The sequence below is a fragment of the Anneissia japonica genome, unplaced genomic scaffold, assembly GCF_011630105.1.
Source record: "Anneissia japonica isolate Jap-2015-1 unplaced genomic scaffold, ASM1163010v1 scaffold287759_len370742_cov166, whole genome shotgun sequence".
NCBI classification, from domain to species: domain Eukaryota; kingdom Metazoa; phylum Echinodermata; class Crinoidea; order Comatulida; family Comatulidae; genus Anneissia; species Anneissia japonica.
In genome coordinates this window covers 358,344-378,717 of record NW_022698619.1, presented here as the reverse complement: position 1 = coordinate 378,717, position 20,374 = coordinate 358,344, and the positions used below count along the sequence as shown (strand labels likewise).

The 20,374-nt window shown below is 32.6% G+C and overlaps 2 protein-coding genes across 2 annotated transcripts; both read left to right on the top strand.

Annotated features, from left to right (window-relative positions):
* The first annotated feature begins 2,300 nt into the window (after positions 1 to 2,300).
* LOC117102681 lies at positions 2,301 to 10,801 on the top strand. Its single transcript, XM_033243060.1, has 8 exons — positions 2,301 to 2,568; positions 3,601 to 3,691; positions 4,665 to 4,775; positions 5,862 to 5,963; positions 7,012 to 7,125; positions 8,733 to 8,835; positions 9,101 to 9,263; positions 9,614 to 10,801. The coding sequence occupies exons 1-8, from the start codon at positions 2,555 to 2,557 to the stop codon at positions 9,759 to 9,761; spliced, it is 846 nt and encodes a 281-aa protein (XP_033098951.1). The 5' UTR covers positions 2,301 to 2,554; the 3' UTR covers positions 9,762 to 10,801.
* A 14-nt stretch (positions 10,802 to 10,815) lies between these two features.
* Positions 10,816 to 17,359, top strand: LOC117102687. Its single transcript, XM_033243067.1, has 12 exons — positions 10,816 to 11,200; positions 11,842 to 11,931; positions 12,112 to 12,288; positions 12,502 to 12,738; positions 12,993 to 13,184; positions 13,276 to 13,440; positions 13,603 to 13,878; positions 13,975 to 14,049; positions 14,561 to 14,780; positions 15,325 to 15,378; positions 16,231 to 16,467; positions 16,839 to 17,359. The coding sequence occupies exons 1-12, from the start codon at positions 10,964 to 10,966 to the stop codon at positions 17,141 to 17,143; spliced, it is 2,265 nt and encodes a 754-aa protein (XP_033098958.1). The 5' UTR covers positions 10,816 to 10,963; the 3' UTR covers positions 17,144 to 17,359.
* Positions 17,360 to 20,374: the final 3,015 nt, after the last annotated feature.

Here is a 20,374-nt window from a genome sequence, read left to right as displayed (position 1 = left end):
GGCGTACGCACCCAACGCACCCCCCCCCGGATACGGGCCTGCTATAGACAAATGAAAGAAGATGAAAGTTGGAAATATACTGTCTGTCCAGGGAGCTCTCATCATTCTGTCAAAGATAAATATCCTCACTTCGATATTGACTAAAGGAGAATGTGATTCCACTCCACACCTCAAATCATGCCAACATCCACAGTCCCAGGATTGATTGGGTTATTGATTGGGGCGCTTATTCAAACGGGGCGCTTAAGGAAATTTTCTCGTTAGGGGCGCTTATTCAAACGGGGCGCTTATTTGCGCGAGTACGGTAAAAACTATCAGTTGTGCGCGTGTCCCGCGTTGCGTTCTTTATGAGTCAAGTCGGCCGCGACGGTCGGGCGCAGTAAGTACTCGGCTTAAAGAATTTCGAAAATAAAAATGGAATTCAATCATATTAGATTATTTTTCTAGTTTTATTAATGTTAAAAACAATTTACTGCAAATCAGGAACTGTTATAGATAATGGAAGTTCTATGGTGCTTTGCAGCGAATCATGTCCTATTATTATCGTGTTGGTAAACATCGCCAATTAGTGGACTCAGACTTGGGGACCATAAGGATTTTTAACCTTTCTTAAAATGCGAATAAAAAAGGTTGGCAAACACTATTGTAAACAAATGTGCCTATCCGATAAACATCCAATGGCCCTTTTTTAATGATGACTTTCCTGTATTCTGCTTTGATTTTCTGAAGGGGGTGGGGGGTTATTGGCTATAGAGGACAGTCAATAGTTACAACCTGTTTTTATTTTGATAGTTTAATTTTTCAAGCATGGGGTCTTTTTGGGGAATAATGAATCTATTTAATCTATGTTGAAAAACATTTACTTCGGCAAATATTTATCTGTTTCCCGGGTGACATCGTCATGTTTTGTGTTGTAGCTATTGTGTAGCAGTTATGTATGGCTGCAAACGAAATGAAGCCTGGACACAATATATAGCATTTATAAATATATTTTTTATTATTGGTAGAGGAAAAATGGCACAGATCCAACCGATCATTATGAAACAATGCCTACAAGAAATCGATAACGCTCTATCATAACATCGTTAAATAACAAAGCCAAAATTTAGAAACCAGGGGGTATATATTGCCTCCTTCAACAAACACTTTTCAAGGTCTGCAGAACATTAAATAGCGAAACGTTTATTAGGCCCTGATTATTCTGGGGTAGTCTGAGAAGAATGAACTGTATTATTTAGTGCTCTCTGATTTTAGTCGAAATTCAGTCAACAATTTAATGCAGCTATTTTATGCATATCATCGGAGTTGCTAGACCAAGAAGGGACCTTTACAAAATATAGGCCTTATAACAAATTTTCACCGGTAGCATAATTGAATTCAACCAACCTAAAGCTAATCTGAACGGAACATGGACACTGCGTAAATAACGTACTATATAATCTGTCTCTTATACACATCTAGATGTGTATAAGAGACAGCACTACAGTATATCAGATAGGGTGCAAATTGATTCCACAATGAACCTTTCTTTCTTTAACAAATCCACTTTGATCATTATGAACCAAATTTGGAATAAAGTTGCAGACACTATGACTCTAGTTTTATGATTGACGTTTAAGAGGAGATGGGCCCCCTGTTTTTGTGAAAGAAGACATGTCCTTCATTTAACCTTTTATTTAAAATATAAACAAAAAATTACTAATTATATTCCAGAATCTCAAATACCATTCGCAGGGGATTCCATCATTACCCGGGGATTTACTTTATTACATATTACTGGAAGGCTGAAATGCAAGTTACGATAGCGCATCGTCTTTCGGATGAGATTAGGCCGTTGGTCCCGTGTAGATTATGGCACGTGTGCATGTTACAGAACGCAGTACACTATTCGGAAAAAGTTCAGGAGATTGTCTTCCGACACCAGAAGGAGCCCACTTGAAATAAGTCTTCTGCAGACTTTCCTACGTTATCCTTGGTGTTTACACCGAGTAAATTGTCTGTTGAAAAATATTTACTTTGGCAAATATTTATCTGTTTCCCAGGTGACATCGTCATGTTTTGTGTTGCAGCTATTGTGTAGCAGTTACGTATGGCTGCAAACGAAATGAAGCCTGGACTTAATATATAACATTTATAAATATATTTTTTGTTATTGACAGAGAAAAATTGGCACAGATACAACAGATGAAACAATGCCTGCAAGAAATCGATAACGCTCTATCATAACATCGTTAAATAACAAAGCCAAAATTTAGAAACCAGTGGGTATATATTACCTCCTTCAACAAACACTTTTCAAGCTCTGCAGAACATTAAATAGCGAAACGTTTATTAGCCCTGATTATTCTGGGGTAGTTGGAGAAGGATGAACTACATTATTTAGTGCTCTCTGATTTTAGTCGAAATTCAGTCAACAATTTAATGCAGTTATTTTATGCATATTATCGGAGTTGCTAGACCAAGAAGGTGACCTTTACGAAATATAGGCCTTATAACAGGTTTTCACCGGTAGCATAATTGAATACAACCAACCTAAAGCTAATCTGAACGGAACATGGCTTACACTGCGTAAGTAACAATTCGCGTTCCTAATTTCAAAATAAATTAGCCGTTCTAGTCTGATAGCAATATACAAAAAAACTCTAGAAGCATTAGTAATTTAAAGACTAGTTCAATAATATGACTAGTTTAATATATGTCATAAACTACTTTTTAAAATACAAATATTTTCAGTCTTTTATTCATTATTATCAATTTCAACCATTGTAAAATTATGTACTAGGCATATCAGATTTTTAATTTTATATGAACCAGTAAAATTTTGAGCAGATTCAGTGTTCTTATTTTATTCAAATTTCAGACTAAAAAAAATAATTTGTTCTTGATTTACAAACTTTTAAAAGACAGAAAAGTATTATACAGCAGTACATTACTGTACTGTATTATAAAGTTATTTCATAGTCAGACCTACTGTGAATAAGGTACAGATAAGACCAAACGAATTTTACAATATTTGTTGGTTTTTCTAGTTAAAAAAAAATAAAAACCTCATTTGGCATTTTACCTCAACTTTAATTTTACCTTATTTTGTTTTTATTTTTACAATTTTAGCCTCAGGGTTAGGTGGCGGATCCAGCAATTTGAAATAAAGGGGACCCAGGGTGGGAATTTGACAGATGGAGGGTCTATACCACCTCAGCCCCCACTCCCCAACAACGTTCTATTTGTGCAGAAGACAGACACAAATAGAAAATCTCTTGACCAGACACAAGCAGTGATCAGCGGTTGTGCTTTATTCATGTCATTATACTTTACTTCCTATCAGAATAGACATTTTAATTTAAATCAATTTATCTCTACATATAAATAATAATTAAAACACTGGAAATATTAGTGTATATTAAAGTTAATTTTAAAACATATTTATAACAAGGGTAAATTGCGCCTTTTATCAATTTTGAAATTTTCGCATTATAAATTGTTGATTATTATTATTATTTATTATCATATAACCGACTAATACAATCTTATTTATAATTTAATAAATATACTATACGCTGTACTCTAGTAACATTTTTAAAACACTTTTTATTATCACAGTCGCGATTTACACGACGCAATGCGTAAGCAGAGATGGGATGAAGTATGGCGCATTATTCGAGCCAAACCAGAGCTTGTCAATGAAAAATCTGTACGTACTATATAATGTTACCCAATTTTAAACATTGATATTTAAATAATTATCTCAAAAATGTTCATTTTATAATACACAAACAAAAGTTACGTCGTTTAATATCATGAAGTTCTACAGTAGATAGAAACGGACAAAATATATTTGTCAAAATATATATAGCTGTTGACAATATTATAGGTCCATTATTTTAGGTCTGATAAAAAAGGGTAAAACCAAGACAATGATATGCCTACCTTTAAGTAATTTTCCACCAGAAGAGATAATAGTAATATGAGGCTAGATTCGCTATTGTCACCACTTTTGGGACCAGGGTTTCCATGGTCTTTAGAGGTCTTAAGGCCTGTTTATACTTCAACGATAACGATAAAAAAAGCTGAAAATCAATTGTTTATACAGAAAATAAAAGAAAAAAGAGAAGTTTTTACACTAGAAAGATCCGATAACGATTTATCAGTTATGCGATAAAAACATATTTTGACAAATCAAATCAGATGACGTCATAATCATGGAAAAACATTAAAATCGTAGTAGTAGCAACGATTTTATCGTTTTACCATGATTATGACGTCATCTGATTTGATTTGTTATTTTTTTTTGTTATCGTATACACAATAAATCGTTCGAATTGTCCTAGTGTAAAAACTTATCTTATTTCTTTTGTTCTCTATATGAACAATCGCTTTCTAGCTTTTTTTAATCGTTATCGTTGAAGTATAAACAGGACTTTAGTCTATAATTAGAAAAAAAAATGATATTTACAAAAATAAGAGTTATACATTCATTTTCGGCTGCAGAAATATGGTCTTTAATTGAAGGGTCTTTAATTAGAAGGAGACCTGTAAATTCAAACTTTAAATTGGATTATATAACAATACCACTGAGACGAGAAACAAGTAAAAGACAAGTTATGACATTTGTTTTAAATATCAGATTAGAATGAATGCTTTAAACCGTTGTTCTTTTTTCGTAGGGAAGGATGACGTCATTATATTGGTTAGTGTCGTCCGACTACGCACCAGAAAGTCTTGTGTTGGAATTTTTAAAGATTGCAGCAAAAGAAGTTGTAGACGATGTAAACATGGTAAATTAAGGAGAATGGAGCATTCAATATATATATATGGAAAACGGATTGCTACATTTGTATTTGCTTTATTTAGGCCTATGTAATAGGATTTATATAGCGCACATATCCAGAAGCACTGCACTGCTTCAAGGCACTACTACCCCTACCCCAACCCCTGGTTATTGAATACAGAATCAACCATACACAACGTGCATCCGCTCAACTTTCTAGGGAGGATTCCCTAGAATTTAGTTACATGTATTTTAGTACCGTATTTCAACATTCGTGATCGTATAAGCCCTTTACAACCAAAATTACAATAAATCAAGTTAAATATCTTGTACCGAATTCGTATACATATATATATGTTGATAATAATAAAAGCAATTATGGTTTCATTTTCTCTATTTAATTGTTAATTATTATATTTTTCTTCTTTTCATATTGTTGCTTGTTTTCGTTTTCTTTTTTTCCTATTTATATTTTTCCTTTCGATAAATAATCCTTTTTATACTTTTCATTGTTTTTTTTTTCAATTTATTTTTCGTATTCCTTTCTATGTGAAATACATAAATTAACTTTGATAAAACTTACTATTATATCTGATTTAGGGTAAATGCTTACAGTGACTAAAATACAATTGTTTTTTCATATGTACGACACCAATTTAAAAAAAAATAAATATCAATCGTTTGATCCTATAAACAGCAACTTTCACATTTTAAAATCTTATTTTTAGGTCTAGAATTATTACAATGTGTATTTGAATATGTATATACCATTTTCGCGAACTTTTAAATGAAAATTACCTGGCAACTACCACTGGAGGACTTCCAAATGCCTACGCACTTGGCGCTACGTAGCTACCAGTGCGCGTGCGGCGTTTTATTTGGCACAATCTGGCTGCTCAGGGAGGCTAGGCAGCTGGAAGTTCTCCAGAGCAAGTCCAGAATGAGTTGTGAGATGTTGACAACGCTGTTTCAAAATATACCCGATAAAAATGATCTATATGTTTTGGTAAGTGTATATATATAGTCCTGTTCTAATGTTGTGTTGTATATCTTGTATGTTTTTGTTTCCTGTTTTTATATACTTAAATTGTAGTTTGGTGACAGTAACCTTCATCTATTGGCTCTGTATGGACGAGTAGATGCACTGCGTCGTGCTTTAGAAATTTCTACCACATGCGTGAATTACAAAAACCAGGTACACTGAAAATGCAGCACATTATTCTATAAAAATACGTAATGAAAATTAAAATCAACAAATTTTGTTATCTGTCAATAATATTGGTACACAGTTGTTATTGAAAATGTAGCGGCAGTAGCAGTAGCAGTTGTAGCAATATTTAGTTGGGAAACACCTCCTTTAAACTCTGCAACAAATTAAGAAATGGGATATAACAATTTTCAAATCTTTCGATTGTACAGATATTTTTTAATTTTTTGATAAATAAATACTGTAAATTAATTAAAGATTAAGATTCAATATTTCAAAATAAATATCAATAATAATTACATTATGGACAATTACAGATATAGAACAGGTCAATACCACTTGTTGATATTTGGTGCAATATTTATTCTTTTTACTTTAATGTTTTGATGTATTTCTGTATATTTATTTAGTGTTAATATGTAATTTCAATAATGGCGTAAATATTTTGAATATTTGATATTTGTGATATTGTTTAAAAAAATCAATTTTGTTGTTATTTGAATGCTTTTGAATATTTTTTTGACGAATTTGCAATTTGTTTTATTTTTTACTATAATAATTTCAGACTTGTTTTGCTTTTTGGAATTTTCATTATACCAGACCAAATATAAAAATCACCCCAAATTAGTGGTGTTGTAAACACTACATCATACCTACATCATAAGGACAGTTTAATATCTGATATTCCATCCGTTAATTTTCTCTAGCGAACGTAACTGACCACCAATGTTGTGCGACTATACTCATACGAGGTTTACGCACATTATTAATGATGATGGTGAAGATGAGAATGATGATGGTGAAGATGAGAATGATGATAGTACCTGTACCTAGACTATCAAATTTAGGCCTATGTGCCAAAAATCTGAGGTCTAAGATTCTGAATAATATGAGCCAGATCTTAATTGTTTTGTGCACTGAAAATCCAGATCTTCATTACATAGGCCTTATTGTCACAGTATGAATTAATTTCTTTTGGAGTTATTATTACCTGTTATTAATTAGTACTAACACACCGTGTCTTGCATTTTGACAGGCGGGAAATACTCCACTTCACTACTTGATGTCAGCGAACCACCCATTCCTCGTTCACCGTGTTGTTGCAAAAGCACTATTACAAGTCGGAGCCAATAGCCATATAAAGAACAAGGTATAAAGTGAATGTTACAATACGATACGATAATTGTATTCGTCAGTTAAAGGAAATCCATTGGTAAATTTATGAATTGTTCCCAAAAATATTTTTGTTTGTGTTTAAAAATGACATAGCCAATCTGAGTACAACATGGGGTAGGGACGTTATTCCTCTAAGGTACCCTGCTCTAACCGAAATCGGTACATAGTCCACGAAGGTGACTATGTACTGTGTAGGTCGTGTACTACGTGTACTGTGAAGCTCTCTATGGATTAGAAGTTTTCTTAAACATTTTTTCGTCTTTGGAGCTTAATATTGTATGTTCTGATGATATATTTATTTCATAAAAATTTAAAAGATGGTCAACAATTAATGATGTACTTGGACGTAGAACCAGTAAAAACTATTTACCCGAAAATAACCGTCACTCGATCTGAAAATCACTTGTCAAAATGAAATTGTTAATAAGTGTAATTATTTTTAAACAAATATTGGTGTTAATTAAGCCAAGAAAATAAAATCATCTTCCGGTAACTTTTAATTTTATTTACCTAGATCTAATTTAGATTTTTTGCCCTAGAGCCTGTATCTGTAGAGGAGGTATTTAATTTACTTACTTCTCTAGATAAAAATAAAAGTGACAACTTACCTGCTAAATTAATCTATACTGCTGCACCCCATATTTCAATGCCTCTGTTATATTTTTATCTTTCATTTGAAAAATCCAAATTCCCAAGTGCATTGAAGTTTCGGCACTAAATAAAAAGGTTCAAAAAACACTGGTAACTATCGACCAATTTTCGTTTTACCTGCTTTATCAAAAGTTTTCAAACATCAATACGGGTTCAGGAAAAAAAATTACCACAGAATTTTGTTTAATAATCTTTTATATAACTCTAAATATGTCCTTGGAATTTTTATTGATTTTTCTAAAGAGTTTGATACCATTAATCACGATATTTTAACTTCTAAACTGGAGGGCACTCGGAGAGTGCATACCTCCCTCACATCGTAATTCTCCTCAGTATAAATTTCACACGCATACTGTGCCCATGGAGGAGAAAAAAAAAACAAACAAGAAAAAAACAAACAAGAAGACACCGTGGGATTGAGACGGGTTGGTGAAATCTGTCCAGAATACGGGCTTTTTCTGTCCAGAATACTGGCTGTATGGGGGCAGATTTCGCCACACCTACTGGTAGGATTTGGAAAACAATCTTCTAACAACTACACCCAACTGTTTTTACATACATTACTTTGAAATTAATGGTCATATGTTTGTTTACACTTTACAGGCAAGCCCGTATAAGCACGCCCATATGGCAAACAGTTATACAAGTTTTTCAATCATTTTGTAATTGATCTTTGACCCTAACACTACAAAATGTACTCACTTCCAGATCTTTGGTCATGTAACATTGTGGTCAAGTTTGAAGAGTTTCTGATAACAACTTTTTTTAAAAATATCGTTTTCTTGTTCATTGTGACCTTGACCTTTGACCCTTCAACGTTCAATCATCTTGAGATCTTTGGTCAATATTAATAAATGTAAAAGTATTGAATGAATGAAAAAGGTCTTGAGACGTCGATATACTGTACTTGATATATGTGTGTTGTTACAGAGTGGTTCTACACCAGTTGACGATTATAAGGTGAATGAGTGCCAGAAGTACGACTTTACAAATAAAGAACAACAGAAAGAAGAGATCTTGGAAATATTTCAAAGTGAGCACAACAAATTAAAGAAAAACATAAATAGAAATCAAATGAAGTTATTTCAACATTGAAAATTATAAAAAGTTCTAAAATGTTTACTTCTCCTTACTTATATCTAGAGATATGTTCTGCTCAATCATTATAATACATTTTTAACAAATGATAATGTTTTGTAATTCAGTTTATTTTGTTTTATTGTTATATAATTTCAAACTAATCATGTTAACGAATCGTTTAACCTAATACAAAAATATTTTTTTTTCTAAATTGCAAGTCTTAATTCCACGGGAAATACTAACTAGAGGCGAAGAAGCTGTAAGGGTTTATAATGTGGAGTTAGAAACAGGACGAGTCACAGTTAACCATGCACGATTAATGATTAATGGGAAAGAGTCTGTAGGAAAAACATCTTTCGTTAACACTCTTCTTGATAAACCGTAAGTTTAACTTTACACTCCTTCTGTTAGCTGACCTTTTCAACATGTATGTTCTGATTTCCTGGGAGTTATCGTCTGGTAGTAGCCAGGGGTATTTTTATGAGTTCTAGAACACTTACAAAAGGGTAGACCTCCTTCAAAGCTCTTTGAGCATTTCCTTAAAATTGATATGAGCCCTATAATATAGATGATATTTATTTTTATTATTTTATTATTATTCATAACATAAATTTGCTTTTGTATGATAACTATGATGCAGAATTATTCTTCTTCCATTTTCCGACTAAGCTTTACTACTTTATTAAACAACCATTTAGCTTTTGATTTGAGTTATGATTTTATTTTGCTAGTTTTAATCCAGAAGAAGACATTACCGATGCCTTTACGACTACAATAGTGGGCATTCAGGATTCACAATGGAAAGAGATAGAACATGGACGTAGTAAGGAATTTAGATTTATAAGTGCCCATAAGACCTGCCCTTTGCCAGAACACTGATGATGAATATAAATTTCAAATCAAATTTGCTGCGTAGCACCGTAAATATAGATAGATAATAATAACAGTGCTCGAAAAGGAACATGTAATAATCATATAAAGCAGCTCATAAACGTAAAAATTCCTTTATTTCGGTTGTATGAAAAAAGTGTCTCTGGTGGGATGCGAACCTGCAACCTCTCGCTATCAGGGAAAGTGTCATACCCATTAGACCATGGAGACCTATACCTATATATAAATACATTTTGAACGTCAGAATAGAGAAATCTACGAGTGTGAAAAAATAGGTGCCCCTACCGAGATTCGAAACAGGAATCTCTGCTGTTATGCAGACGCCTAAACAAACTCGGCCATTGAGGCTTTGTTGGAAATTCCAATCCGATTAAAGCACTAATTCTTCACACTGAGCTCATGCGTATTTGGACAGCTCTAGTCCTTGATGCATCAGTTGTTCAATGGTATTCGTTTTATTATTAGCGAGAGGCTGCAGGTTCAAATCCCTCTAGAGACCTTTATTGAAGGGCTAATGCCTGATACAATTATAACGCCTTATGTTCCTATTCAAGAAATGTAGAAATAAAAATGAATGAATTAGAACGAAGTAATTTAGAATTATTATTATAATTATTATTATTTATTCATTTGTTTATATTATGTTCACTGTGCTACGCAGCGAACTTAAACTGAATAAGTATTACAGTATTTATTTTGAGTCCAAGCTGTGACCTCAGAATTGGTAATTCTTTATCTTTTCTAGCTTATCCATAGCTTCACTATGTGTAAGCGTTTCAGTCAGTTGTATGACAGAAAGTATCTAGGGGTTAGATCTGCAAGTATACCCGATAGGTCTCCGTGGTCTAATGTATTTCATAAAATTAAATATAATATAAAAAATAATAAGAGTGTGAAAAATTACATGCTTTCTGGTGGAAATCGAACTCTTAGAGATTGCGGGTTCGGGACCTCTTTTTTCAACTATAATAAAGAAAAATTTCGTTGAACTATATTTGATACGATTTTATAACATCATGCGCCTATATATTTGATCTCTCAAGAAGATGAGCAAGGTAAACCTCCAATTTTTGAAAGTTAAATTATTTGTACACGAACACACACGATTACCATAACAGGGGTGGATCCAGAGATGTCCAAAAGTGGGGGAATGCGGGGCCGCCCCACCCCCTAAATCCTCCCCTGCCATAATGCTCCTTTATATTTTTCTTTTTTTCAAAAAAGGGCAATCATCATCTGAAGTTGCCGGTAACGTTGAAAGAGAAGCAAATAGTCGACTTACAGATGCCATAAATGAAGGAGGTTCCCAAAATATCACTACCAAGTTGTCAAGACAAGCCACATCTGGAATGCTGGAGCCTGGCAACGATTTCGTTTTGACCATCTGGGACTTTGGAGGCCAGCCGATATATCACGTGATACAACGGGTAATAATTATTGTAATTATAAAACAACAACAACAGCAAAAAATTCTTACTTGTAACTTGGTTAAATTTTCCAGAAAATTCCATTAAAATCAGTTATATCATTTCCCCTCATACCTACACCCTACTCGAGATCGGCACCAACATTATATAATTTCTTCATTGGATCATGAAAAACTATTCTGGAAAGTTTCATTTAGATCCATTGATAACCTATTTGAGATATTTAGATCTGGGGCGTTTGCACTTTAATTTACCCCCAAATTCACACTCGATTCTGGATCGTCACGAAAAATATATATATATATATATATAATATCTTCCTTGTAACTTGGTTAAGCTTTTCTAAAAGAATAATTTAGATCAGTGAATCAGTTTTTGGTCTATATGGGCGTTTTCCTTTGAATGGTCCTCATATCCACACCTTACTTCGGATTGTCAATAAAATTTAGTCATTCTTTCATTGGAATATGAAAAACTATATGGAAAGTTTTATATAGATCCATTGATAGGTTTTTTAGATGTCTAGGTCTGGGACGTTAGGAATTTATATCCCCTCCCACCATCTTAACAATGGCAAGTACACTAATGATGATAATAGTTAAATTTACCAGTAATTATCAACAAATTTGATTTTTTAATAGATTTTTATGGCATCTCTTGCTATTGTATGCGTAGTATTCAATCTGGCAGAAGACCTTGACGTTCCCGCAAAAGTTAAAGATCCAACAACTGTAAATATTGATGCTTATAATATATTTGTATTTTTTTTGTGTAGGATATCACATTATTTCATGTCTTATCAATCATTTACTGTAATTATGTAATAAGTTAGCGTATGATGAATTTATTTGATGTCACTATGTTTTATTCTCTTGGACTTTTTCATTATTTAATAATGTGTCTAATTTCAGAACGAAATGTACAAACACCGAATGACAAACCTTCAGTTTATTCTTTACTACATTCGTTCAATATTTATGAATAGTAGAGACACTAAACTGGATGATGGACAACTTTCACCGCCTGTAATACTGATAGGTACGCACCTTCGCAGCCTCGAGGGGAGTGAAGAAGAAAGGAAGAATAAGGTAACACACCCGACGAAATTATGTGTAATATAGTACATACGGTAGTCGGTAATTCGTATTAGCATTACTGATAAAAAAAAGGAATCTAATTTAACCGACTGTGATAGATACAGCACAGCCTATTTCCATACACAAACTTTACCACCCATAACTCTAAATATACAATAACATGTATAATTCCTTCGAATTTAGCAACAATTTTGCATATTTTAGGCAAAAGCAATATTCCGTAAAATTGAAGAAGCTTTGGCGGGAAAACCTTATGAAGCAATGGTGAGTTCATCGTATTTTACTATTGAGAACAGCGTATCGTTCGATGCTTCCAAAATCAAGGAACTAATCTTGAAATTCGCCAAGAAAATCGTCAGAAGTCTCCCTCTGAAATGGTTGCAAGTTCAACGGAAAATCCATGAGTTAAAGAACAAGCATATTCATCTACCAACATCTGACGTAAGGAACTTTAATGAAACATGTAATTTGAAATTTAATGACACCACTTTACAGACTTATTTAAAATATCGTGTTTGTATGCATAAAGTATTTCCTTATCCATCTCTATTCTGCCGACTTATTATTTGTTGACTTGTTAATTCATTCATCAACTTGCTATTGAACTTTGTGATCCAATCAGCTCAAAATATCAGTTTTATTATATTTTGATTTGTTAAACTTACCTGTAATTTCCGTGACTTTATTATTATCAGATCATTGCATTACTTGATAGTTGTGAGGTAAAACATGACGCTCATCGGATCTTGCTTGAATATCTACACGACATCGGCGAGCTCCTCTACTTTCCTGATGATGAAGCCTTAAAGGAGATTATTGTTTTAAATTTGATGCAAATAGTCGGCATGTTTAAAACAATAATAACTGTTGTAGATCCTGAGTTTCAAGTAAGCATTTTTTTAAATCTGTTCTTTCTGGTTTAAAAGTGCCTCATGTTGTTTTAATAATTTAAAACATATTTTGATATTTTATAATCAGGAACCACTATTAAAAGAGGCTTGGAGAAAATTGGACTCTGGGATCTTAGAGGAGCATCTCTTGAGACATCTCTGGAAGAAGTTCGATCTTTCAGAAGAAGCATTTAACTTCTTTATCTCTCTGATGCAGAAGTTTGGACTGGTTTGTGAGAGAAAGATTAAAGAGGTATTTATAAATAATTTTATGTTATTAACACATTATAATAGAAATAATGCTTTTATAGTAATAGTAGAATTATTAAATATATCATGTGCAGAACTTGTTAGGAATTCTTTCTGCCAAATTCTTTCTTAGTAGGCCTATATATATATTTTTTTCTATTTTTAGGGTGAACGTATTTTTTACGTTCTGTCACGCCTGAAACCTGAATATGTAGATTTATTGCCCATTGAGGATTATGGAAAACGCGCTGTTTCTATTTTTCATGATTTCGGCGGCTATCTGCCAGATGACTTATTCCAGCGTGGTGTAACTAAATTCATTGAGAAATTTCAAGTTGAAGAGAGTGAACCTAAGCTAGCTTTCGAGCATGTGGAGTTGGACATTCAGTATCACCGCGTGATTTTGAATGTGGCCACCATCAAACATCGTCGTATGTTCCAGGTGTGTGCCCTTCATAATATTAATAATAATTGCTGTTCAAAAACATTAACATAAACTACAGTTGTTGAGTATGTAATGATGACTTTTTTTTGGCAGACAACAATTATCAGAAGAATGATCTTCAACAGCGATGGAGAGGAAGATGAGCCATCACCTAGTGTGTGTAAAGAGGTACGATTCAAATTCTGTATGTTTAAGCTAAGAAAGACTAAGTTATGTTTAACTTATGTATAGTTACATTTTTGGAGTTTTCAAAACAAATTGTGTTATATATCTATCATTGTGAATGGCCGAGCTGTTAAAGATGTATTGTCCCTTGCTAATGTCAGAAAATAATAAAAATTAATTTTGAAATCAACTTGCTCATTTTGCAATAACATACACATTATTAACTTGTGCATATAAATTATTGAATTTAGAGAATGTGCACCCTGATTTTTAAACCAGAAAAATATAATACAAATAATAAAACACTTCCAGTGACTGTAAGTGTTTTTATCATTTTTCGCTGTAAACTGATGGGTAGACATTTTTTAAATACAATTGCTATGTTCAAGTTAATAACTTTTATGTTACTTCAAAATGTGCAAGTTAATTTCAAAAAATATTTTTATGATTTTTTTTGGTATTTAGCATGGGACAATACATCTTTATCCATATTTTATCCTGTGTAATTATCTAGGTGCTGAAATTCCTCCAAGAAAAACTACGGCTTTTTTGCCAGAGTGGTGCAAGAGGGGTTAAAATAACATTGTACATCCCCTGCGTGTGTAGTAGAAACATGAGAGACGCTCACATGCATATCTTGCATAACTTTGATAAGAAAGTTCTGCCATGTGGAAGCAATGGAATGGAAATGACGCGCTACCGTCGGCTATTTTGTGATTACAGACCTCCGCAAGGTAAAAATCTTGTGTATTTTTGTAGAAGAGGCCAAGTTGAACACTAAAATAAGCCTACATCCTTCTATGTGTATTGTATATTAAGATTCTAAACATCTCATTTATTTTAATAGTAAAGTTGGCAAAATAAAAATTACGAGATTATTTGGACGTCTGTTTGTAAAATTATCAAAAATTCGTTTTATATACACCTTATGGGTGTCTACCAAAATGAAGACCAAAGACCTGAAAAACGAGGACCTCCAATTTTTCCTCAATTAGGCCTACCTTTTTCAAAATATTTAAAAAGCATCATAAAGTAGGCCTACCTTTTTCAGCATTTCAAGGGAATAATATGAATAATATGAATATATAGAAATAACCAAGGGTCTCCTCCTTGATTTCTAGCTCTTATCTTAGTTTTGGGTGATTGTATCAGGTCTACGTTTATTTGTCACGGTAAGAACAAATACATGGCTTTAATGGTTAAAGAATATTTTTATTCAGTTATACAACATAAGTTAGATGAAACTATGTACTATTGTATTATTTCTTTGATCCATAGGGTGTTTACCTCTACCAGCAATAGGCCTAACTCCTACAGGTAACTTTGCAGATTGTTATCAATCAATCAATCACTAATCTTCAGTCTTTCGCATATTCAAATCCATATTTAAAAAATACAGAAAAAAAGCACAACTTAAGAACATACTGGAATTGTTGTACACTGACAGGACCTACACAATTAATGTAGAAGCTAAAATATTCTTGCATTATAATCTTGGCGATTGAAAAAGATTACTGATGAGACACAATGTCCACATAAGTTATGAGAATTATAAAAGCGTATTGAAGTTGGTAAAGAGAATGTCTGAAAAATGGCAGCCTAACATGTACGAACATGGTACTGGCACTACAACCAACTTTCTAAGCAAAAATTATGAAAAACAGCAGATTTTAAATCTGATTTAAAATGTATTTAATGTACCATATCCAGTCAAATTTTCCATAAAATTAACTTTATACCAAATTAATCTTTATTAATTTGCATTTCTGTAATTTAAATATTTTAGATTAAATTCATTTTGTTGTTTACTGTTGTAAACCATGTTTTAATTTTATGTCATATGTCAGTCACAATTTAGCTGGAAAGCACAAGTATGATATCGAATACAATTTGAATTGATTTGATTTACAACTTATGTAATGCATTAATACATATTCACTGTCAAATTACACCACAAGTTAATAAGATCTGTAATAATAATCATATGATTAAGGCCATAAAAGTAACACTGATTTTTATTTCGATCAAATGTACAGGGACATATTGCATATAGACGTCATTTTCGTCACTAAGATAATCAAATATTCAACCACAAAGAAAGATACTTTACATCTACTACAGCATAAACAATTACACTGATGCACAACATATTAGAATATTTATCTCTGTTCTCATGCATTTTAGGTTTAGCTGGAGAAGGCCTTCAATGGCCAAAAGTCAATAGGTTTTTAGCTGATGAACAACAGACAGAACAGGCTATCGTCAGTATGTTGACGTATTGGAGGGACAGTCTTGATAGAGATAGACATCAACTGAAAGTACTGTGCATTGCTCTGAGAGAACATGGTAATGTGCGTCTAGCTGGAGAGTTATACCAGGGTGATCTTGATGATGAAACTACGCCCATTGCGATACATATTGGTAAGGCTGTAGTAAGGAAAATTGGGGAACCTCTACTGTATGGGGCTAAGATACTAACTACGACACCAATTTACAAAACTAATACTGTACATGTAGCCAATACCAACCTGCTCTTTTCCAAAGACTAAAACTGTGTTCTTCAACATATTGCACATGGGACCCACTGCTCATCTGCACATTGCACTATTGTGATTTGCATTCATCCCCAGCTGAAGCACACAAAGAGCAGATTTGGAATTCAATCAGGATTTTGAAGGTCTGAAAGGTTCACCCCATTTCAGCGTATATACATTTTGCTACTATCAGTTCAGCCAACGGAGCTAAGCAGCTTTCTCAAAAACTATTGTTGAATGTCTTATTTTTTGTTTCAGGCCACTTGGCAGATGTCGACATGCTGTTCATTGCCAAACATTTGAGCAATGATTGGATAACCCTAGGCATCATTCTTGGTTTTAAGCGATCTGAATTACAGCAAATTGAGCTATGCTTTCGATTCTCGGTGGTTGAAGCCAGTATTGAAATGCTGGTGAAGTGGCGGGAAAAGCACGAAGCTAATGTTAACCATCTTGCAATGATGGATGGTGCTCTAGAACAACTTGAAAGAGAAGATATAAGGGAAGAGCTCCAGACATACTACCAACAAAGATATCAACAGCAAAATATTCAACAAATATAAGTGTTGGGAAAGTTACAATTATAGGCATTGACTGTTAATATTATGCCTTCAATTAACAGTGTAGATAAAGTTAATTATGGAATTATCAAATCCTCTCTACTACATGTATTATATTTAAAATTGTTCATAGACTTACGTACCACACAATTCTTGTCATATTTTTATTGTTATATTGACAAAATGAATTTATAGAGTACTACAGTGTTATGTCACAATACCACGCGATACTTCTCCGTTCAACCGATGCCATTTTCTCTATTCACGAACCACTGATCCCAATTTCTAACGTAATAATTAAGAAGTTGTATCTTAATTTTTCTTTTGATGGTAAATTATTAGGTTTTAAAAATTTTCACCACCTTAGGATGTTGAAGAGTTAATTTTAACAATTAAAATTAGATGCTTCTTTCTCTTGCACAAGTCTGGAGACATTGTAGACATGAGCTAAGTTTATGAAAATCACTAAAGCCTTTAAGAAAAAATATATCCCCAATCAGGAATTCAATAGGAACATCAGCATCCAAAAAGTATACATTTCTTCTTTGGAATTTTGAAAACAGTTTTACCAAAGTGAAACACAGATAATCAGTCATTTTAACCAGATAAAATATGTAAAAAGTTAAAATATTATTTATAAGTTGTTTTGACTAATAGCTGGAGATTAGGACCTGGAATGTTCTTCATGTAAATTCTTTTTAGAAAACTTTAAGCAGTAATTTGTATGTATATCAATAACAACTTAAACTTAATACATGGAAGAGAAGCTTATGTATGCCCATATATAGTCATGATATGCTTAAATATGGTCATAATGTGATGTCATCAAGATCATATTTCGGCGTGTCATATGCTTTTGATTGTCTGGACAGCGAGTTACAAGATGTCATGTGGTTGGGCAAGAAATCTGCTGAGAAAATAACTTTGCAAAAAATTTCCCATCTGTATAAACCTTTCTTATAGAACCTTTCATGATGTTGTCTCAATAAGATAAATATAATTATAATAGATACTGTACTATTTTTATTTGACCAATCTGAGTTACGAATAGCTGGCCAGCAGTAAAGCCAGAATGATTGCACACACAACTAAGACCACCACAAAAATTAAGATCATTAATTCGTCAGGCATCGGTTGACGTTGAGATTCTTAAACATCCTTGACATCAGCATTCTCTTGTTGGCCGAGGTCCTCCATGCTGAGGTGAAGTGGTTTTAAAATGCCTATTCCAGAAAGCCTATTCTAAACCATTAAGATTATGAAGTCATTCAGGCGTAATAAACGGTAAACAACATCATGAAGGCACCACCTGGTGTTGTGACGACACAACTGTGGTACTCTATGTGAAGGAAACAGATACTCATTTGCATATTAAAAAGGTAGGAAAGTGACTACTGCTATAGAAGGCAGTAGTCACAAAAAGTTATGTACTGAATGTAAAGTAGATAGGCCCTACTTCTTGTTGCAAAAAATGTATGTATATTCCTCTGTATATAATTACTATTGCATTTCATTAAAATGAATACAGAATCTTAAGTGTAATAACACCAGTCAGCAAGTATTTTCTGATTAAATATGTTTTTATTGACCAAATTTTATGATTCAACAAAATTAAAGTAGTCTTTTCAATGATTAGGATCATTATCGATAACATTAGCCCATAGCAACCACGAACAAAAAATAGCCCATAGCAACCACGAGCAGAGAGAAAGAAGACAGAGATTACATTGCATTATAAAATATTACGCACAGATAAAAGGCGTATCATGTCCCACATTAAGTCAAAAAAGCCCAAGCACAAAGGTCATAGTTCAGATTTATAAATAGAACAAGTACAGACCGAGAGAATACATTGTAGCTGAAAACTGTGGATAAATCCTCGTCAACGATTTGATAAAATTAAGACCACATGTTAATAAAGTAATTAAGATAATGGACAAATAGGAAACGACATGCCTAGAGTGTATCATAAAGTAACAATATATCAGACAACAAAACGAGATCTACATAAAAATGAGAAAGAGAGGTAAGTATTGAACATCCTACTCTAATTCCAGATTTTTTCTCTACTGCCAGCTTGCCTTCATCAAATATACTTAAGTACGATACACAAGCAACAATTTTCCCATCAAATTTCTTTGTATCCAGCATACACTTAGCATGCAGTGTTCGAAAAGTTTACAATAAAAACAAACAATGCAGATCTGATACCTTATTCCCGCAGATTGTTACTATCTAACGGGATTATAATCAAGAACAAACTGGTGAACCTTCTAGGTCTACTTGGAACTACTAAAACGTAGGCTACACATTTTGTTAACTATACTGACAGTTAATGTGATTTTTTTTTTCGTATTATCATCATTTTAGCGAAATTAGTCTTTAGGAAGGGAATGTTTACAGAGCTAGTTCTGCAAAAAAATAATTAAAATATTTATGTAGGCACCGTGAAAGAACATTTAAACAGATTTAGCATTTATTTTTAGACAAAAATATCTTTAGTTTATGAGATCATATATATCTATATATACACATGTATGTATATATACATATATATATGCATATGTATATATATATATATATAGGTAGTAAGACTTACTTTATATATATGTACATATACATATATATTACATATGTATGTGAACATATATGTATAAAAACAAATATATTACACACGTAGTTATGTGAAATATGTATATATATATATATATATACTGTATATATATATATATACACACATATACAGTATATATATATATGAAACAACAATAAACAAATTACGTATACATAAAATATTGATAATGTATTGAAGCCAATTTACATGCTTCTTTCATTAAACTACTCAAAAAATATATTAACATCTTACAACCTTAATTTATTAAAATAAATGATGTAATATACAAAGGAAAATGTTAACATGGATGCAAATAATTTAAAGATTTAAAAGAACTTTAGTCAATGATGCATCAAGTAATTTTATAGCAACCAAGTTTTTGACCAATCATGTTTCCCTGCCTTAGCCACACCCATTAAAAAAATAAGCCACACCCACATTTGTATTTATAGGCACATCCATTTTTTCATTAGCCACACCTCCATACGCATAAAATTGCCAGACAGTTGCTAAAAAAATATCCAATTCAATATAACTAAGACTAACCAATGGAAGTTTCCATATAGATATAACTCTATTCTTTTTCATTACAATAATTGACTAAACGATTATAATTAATT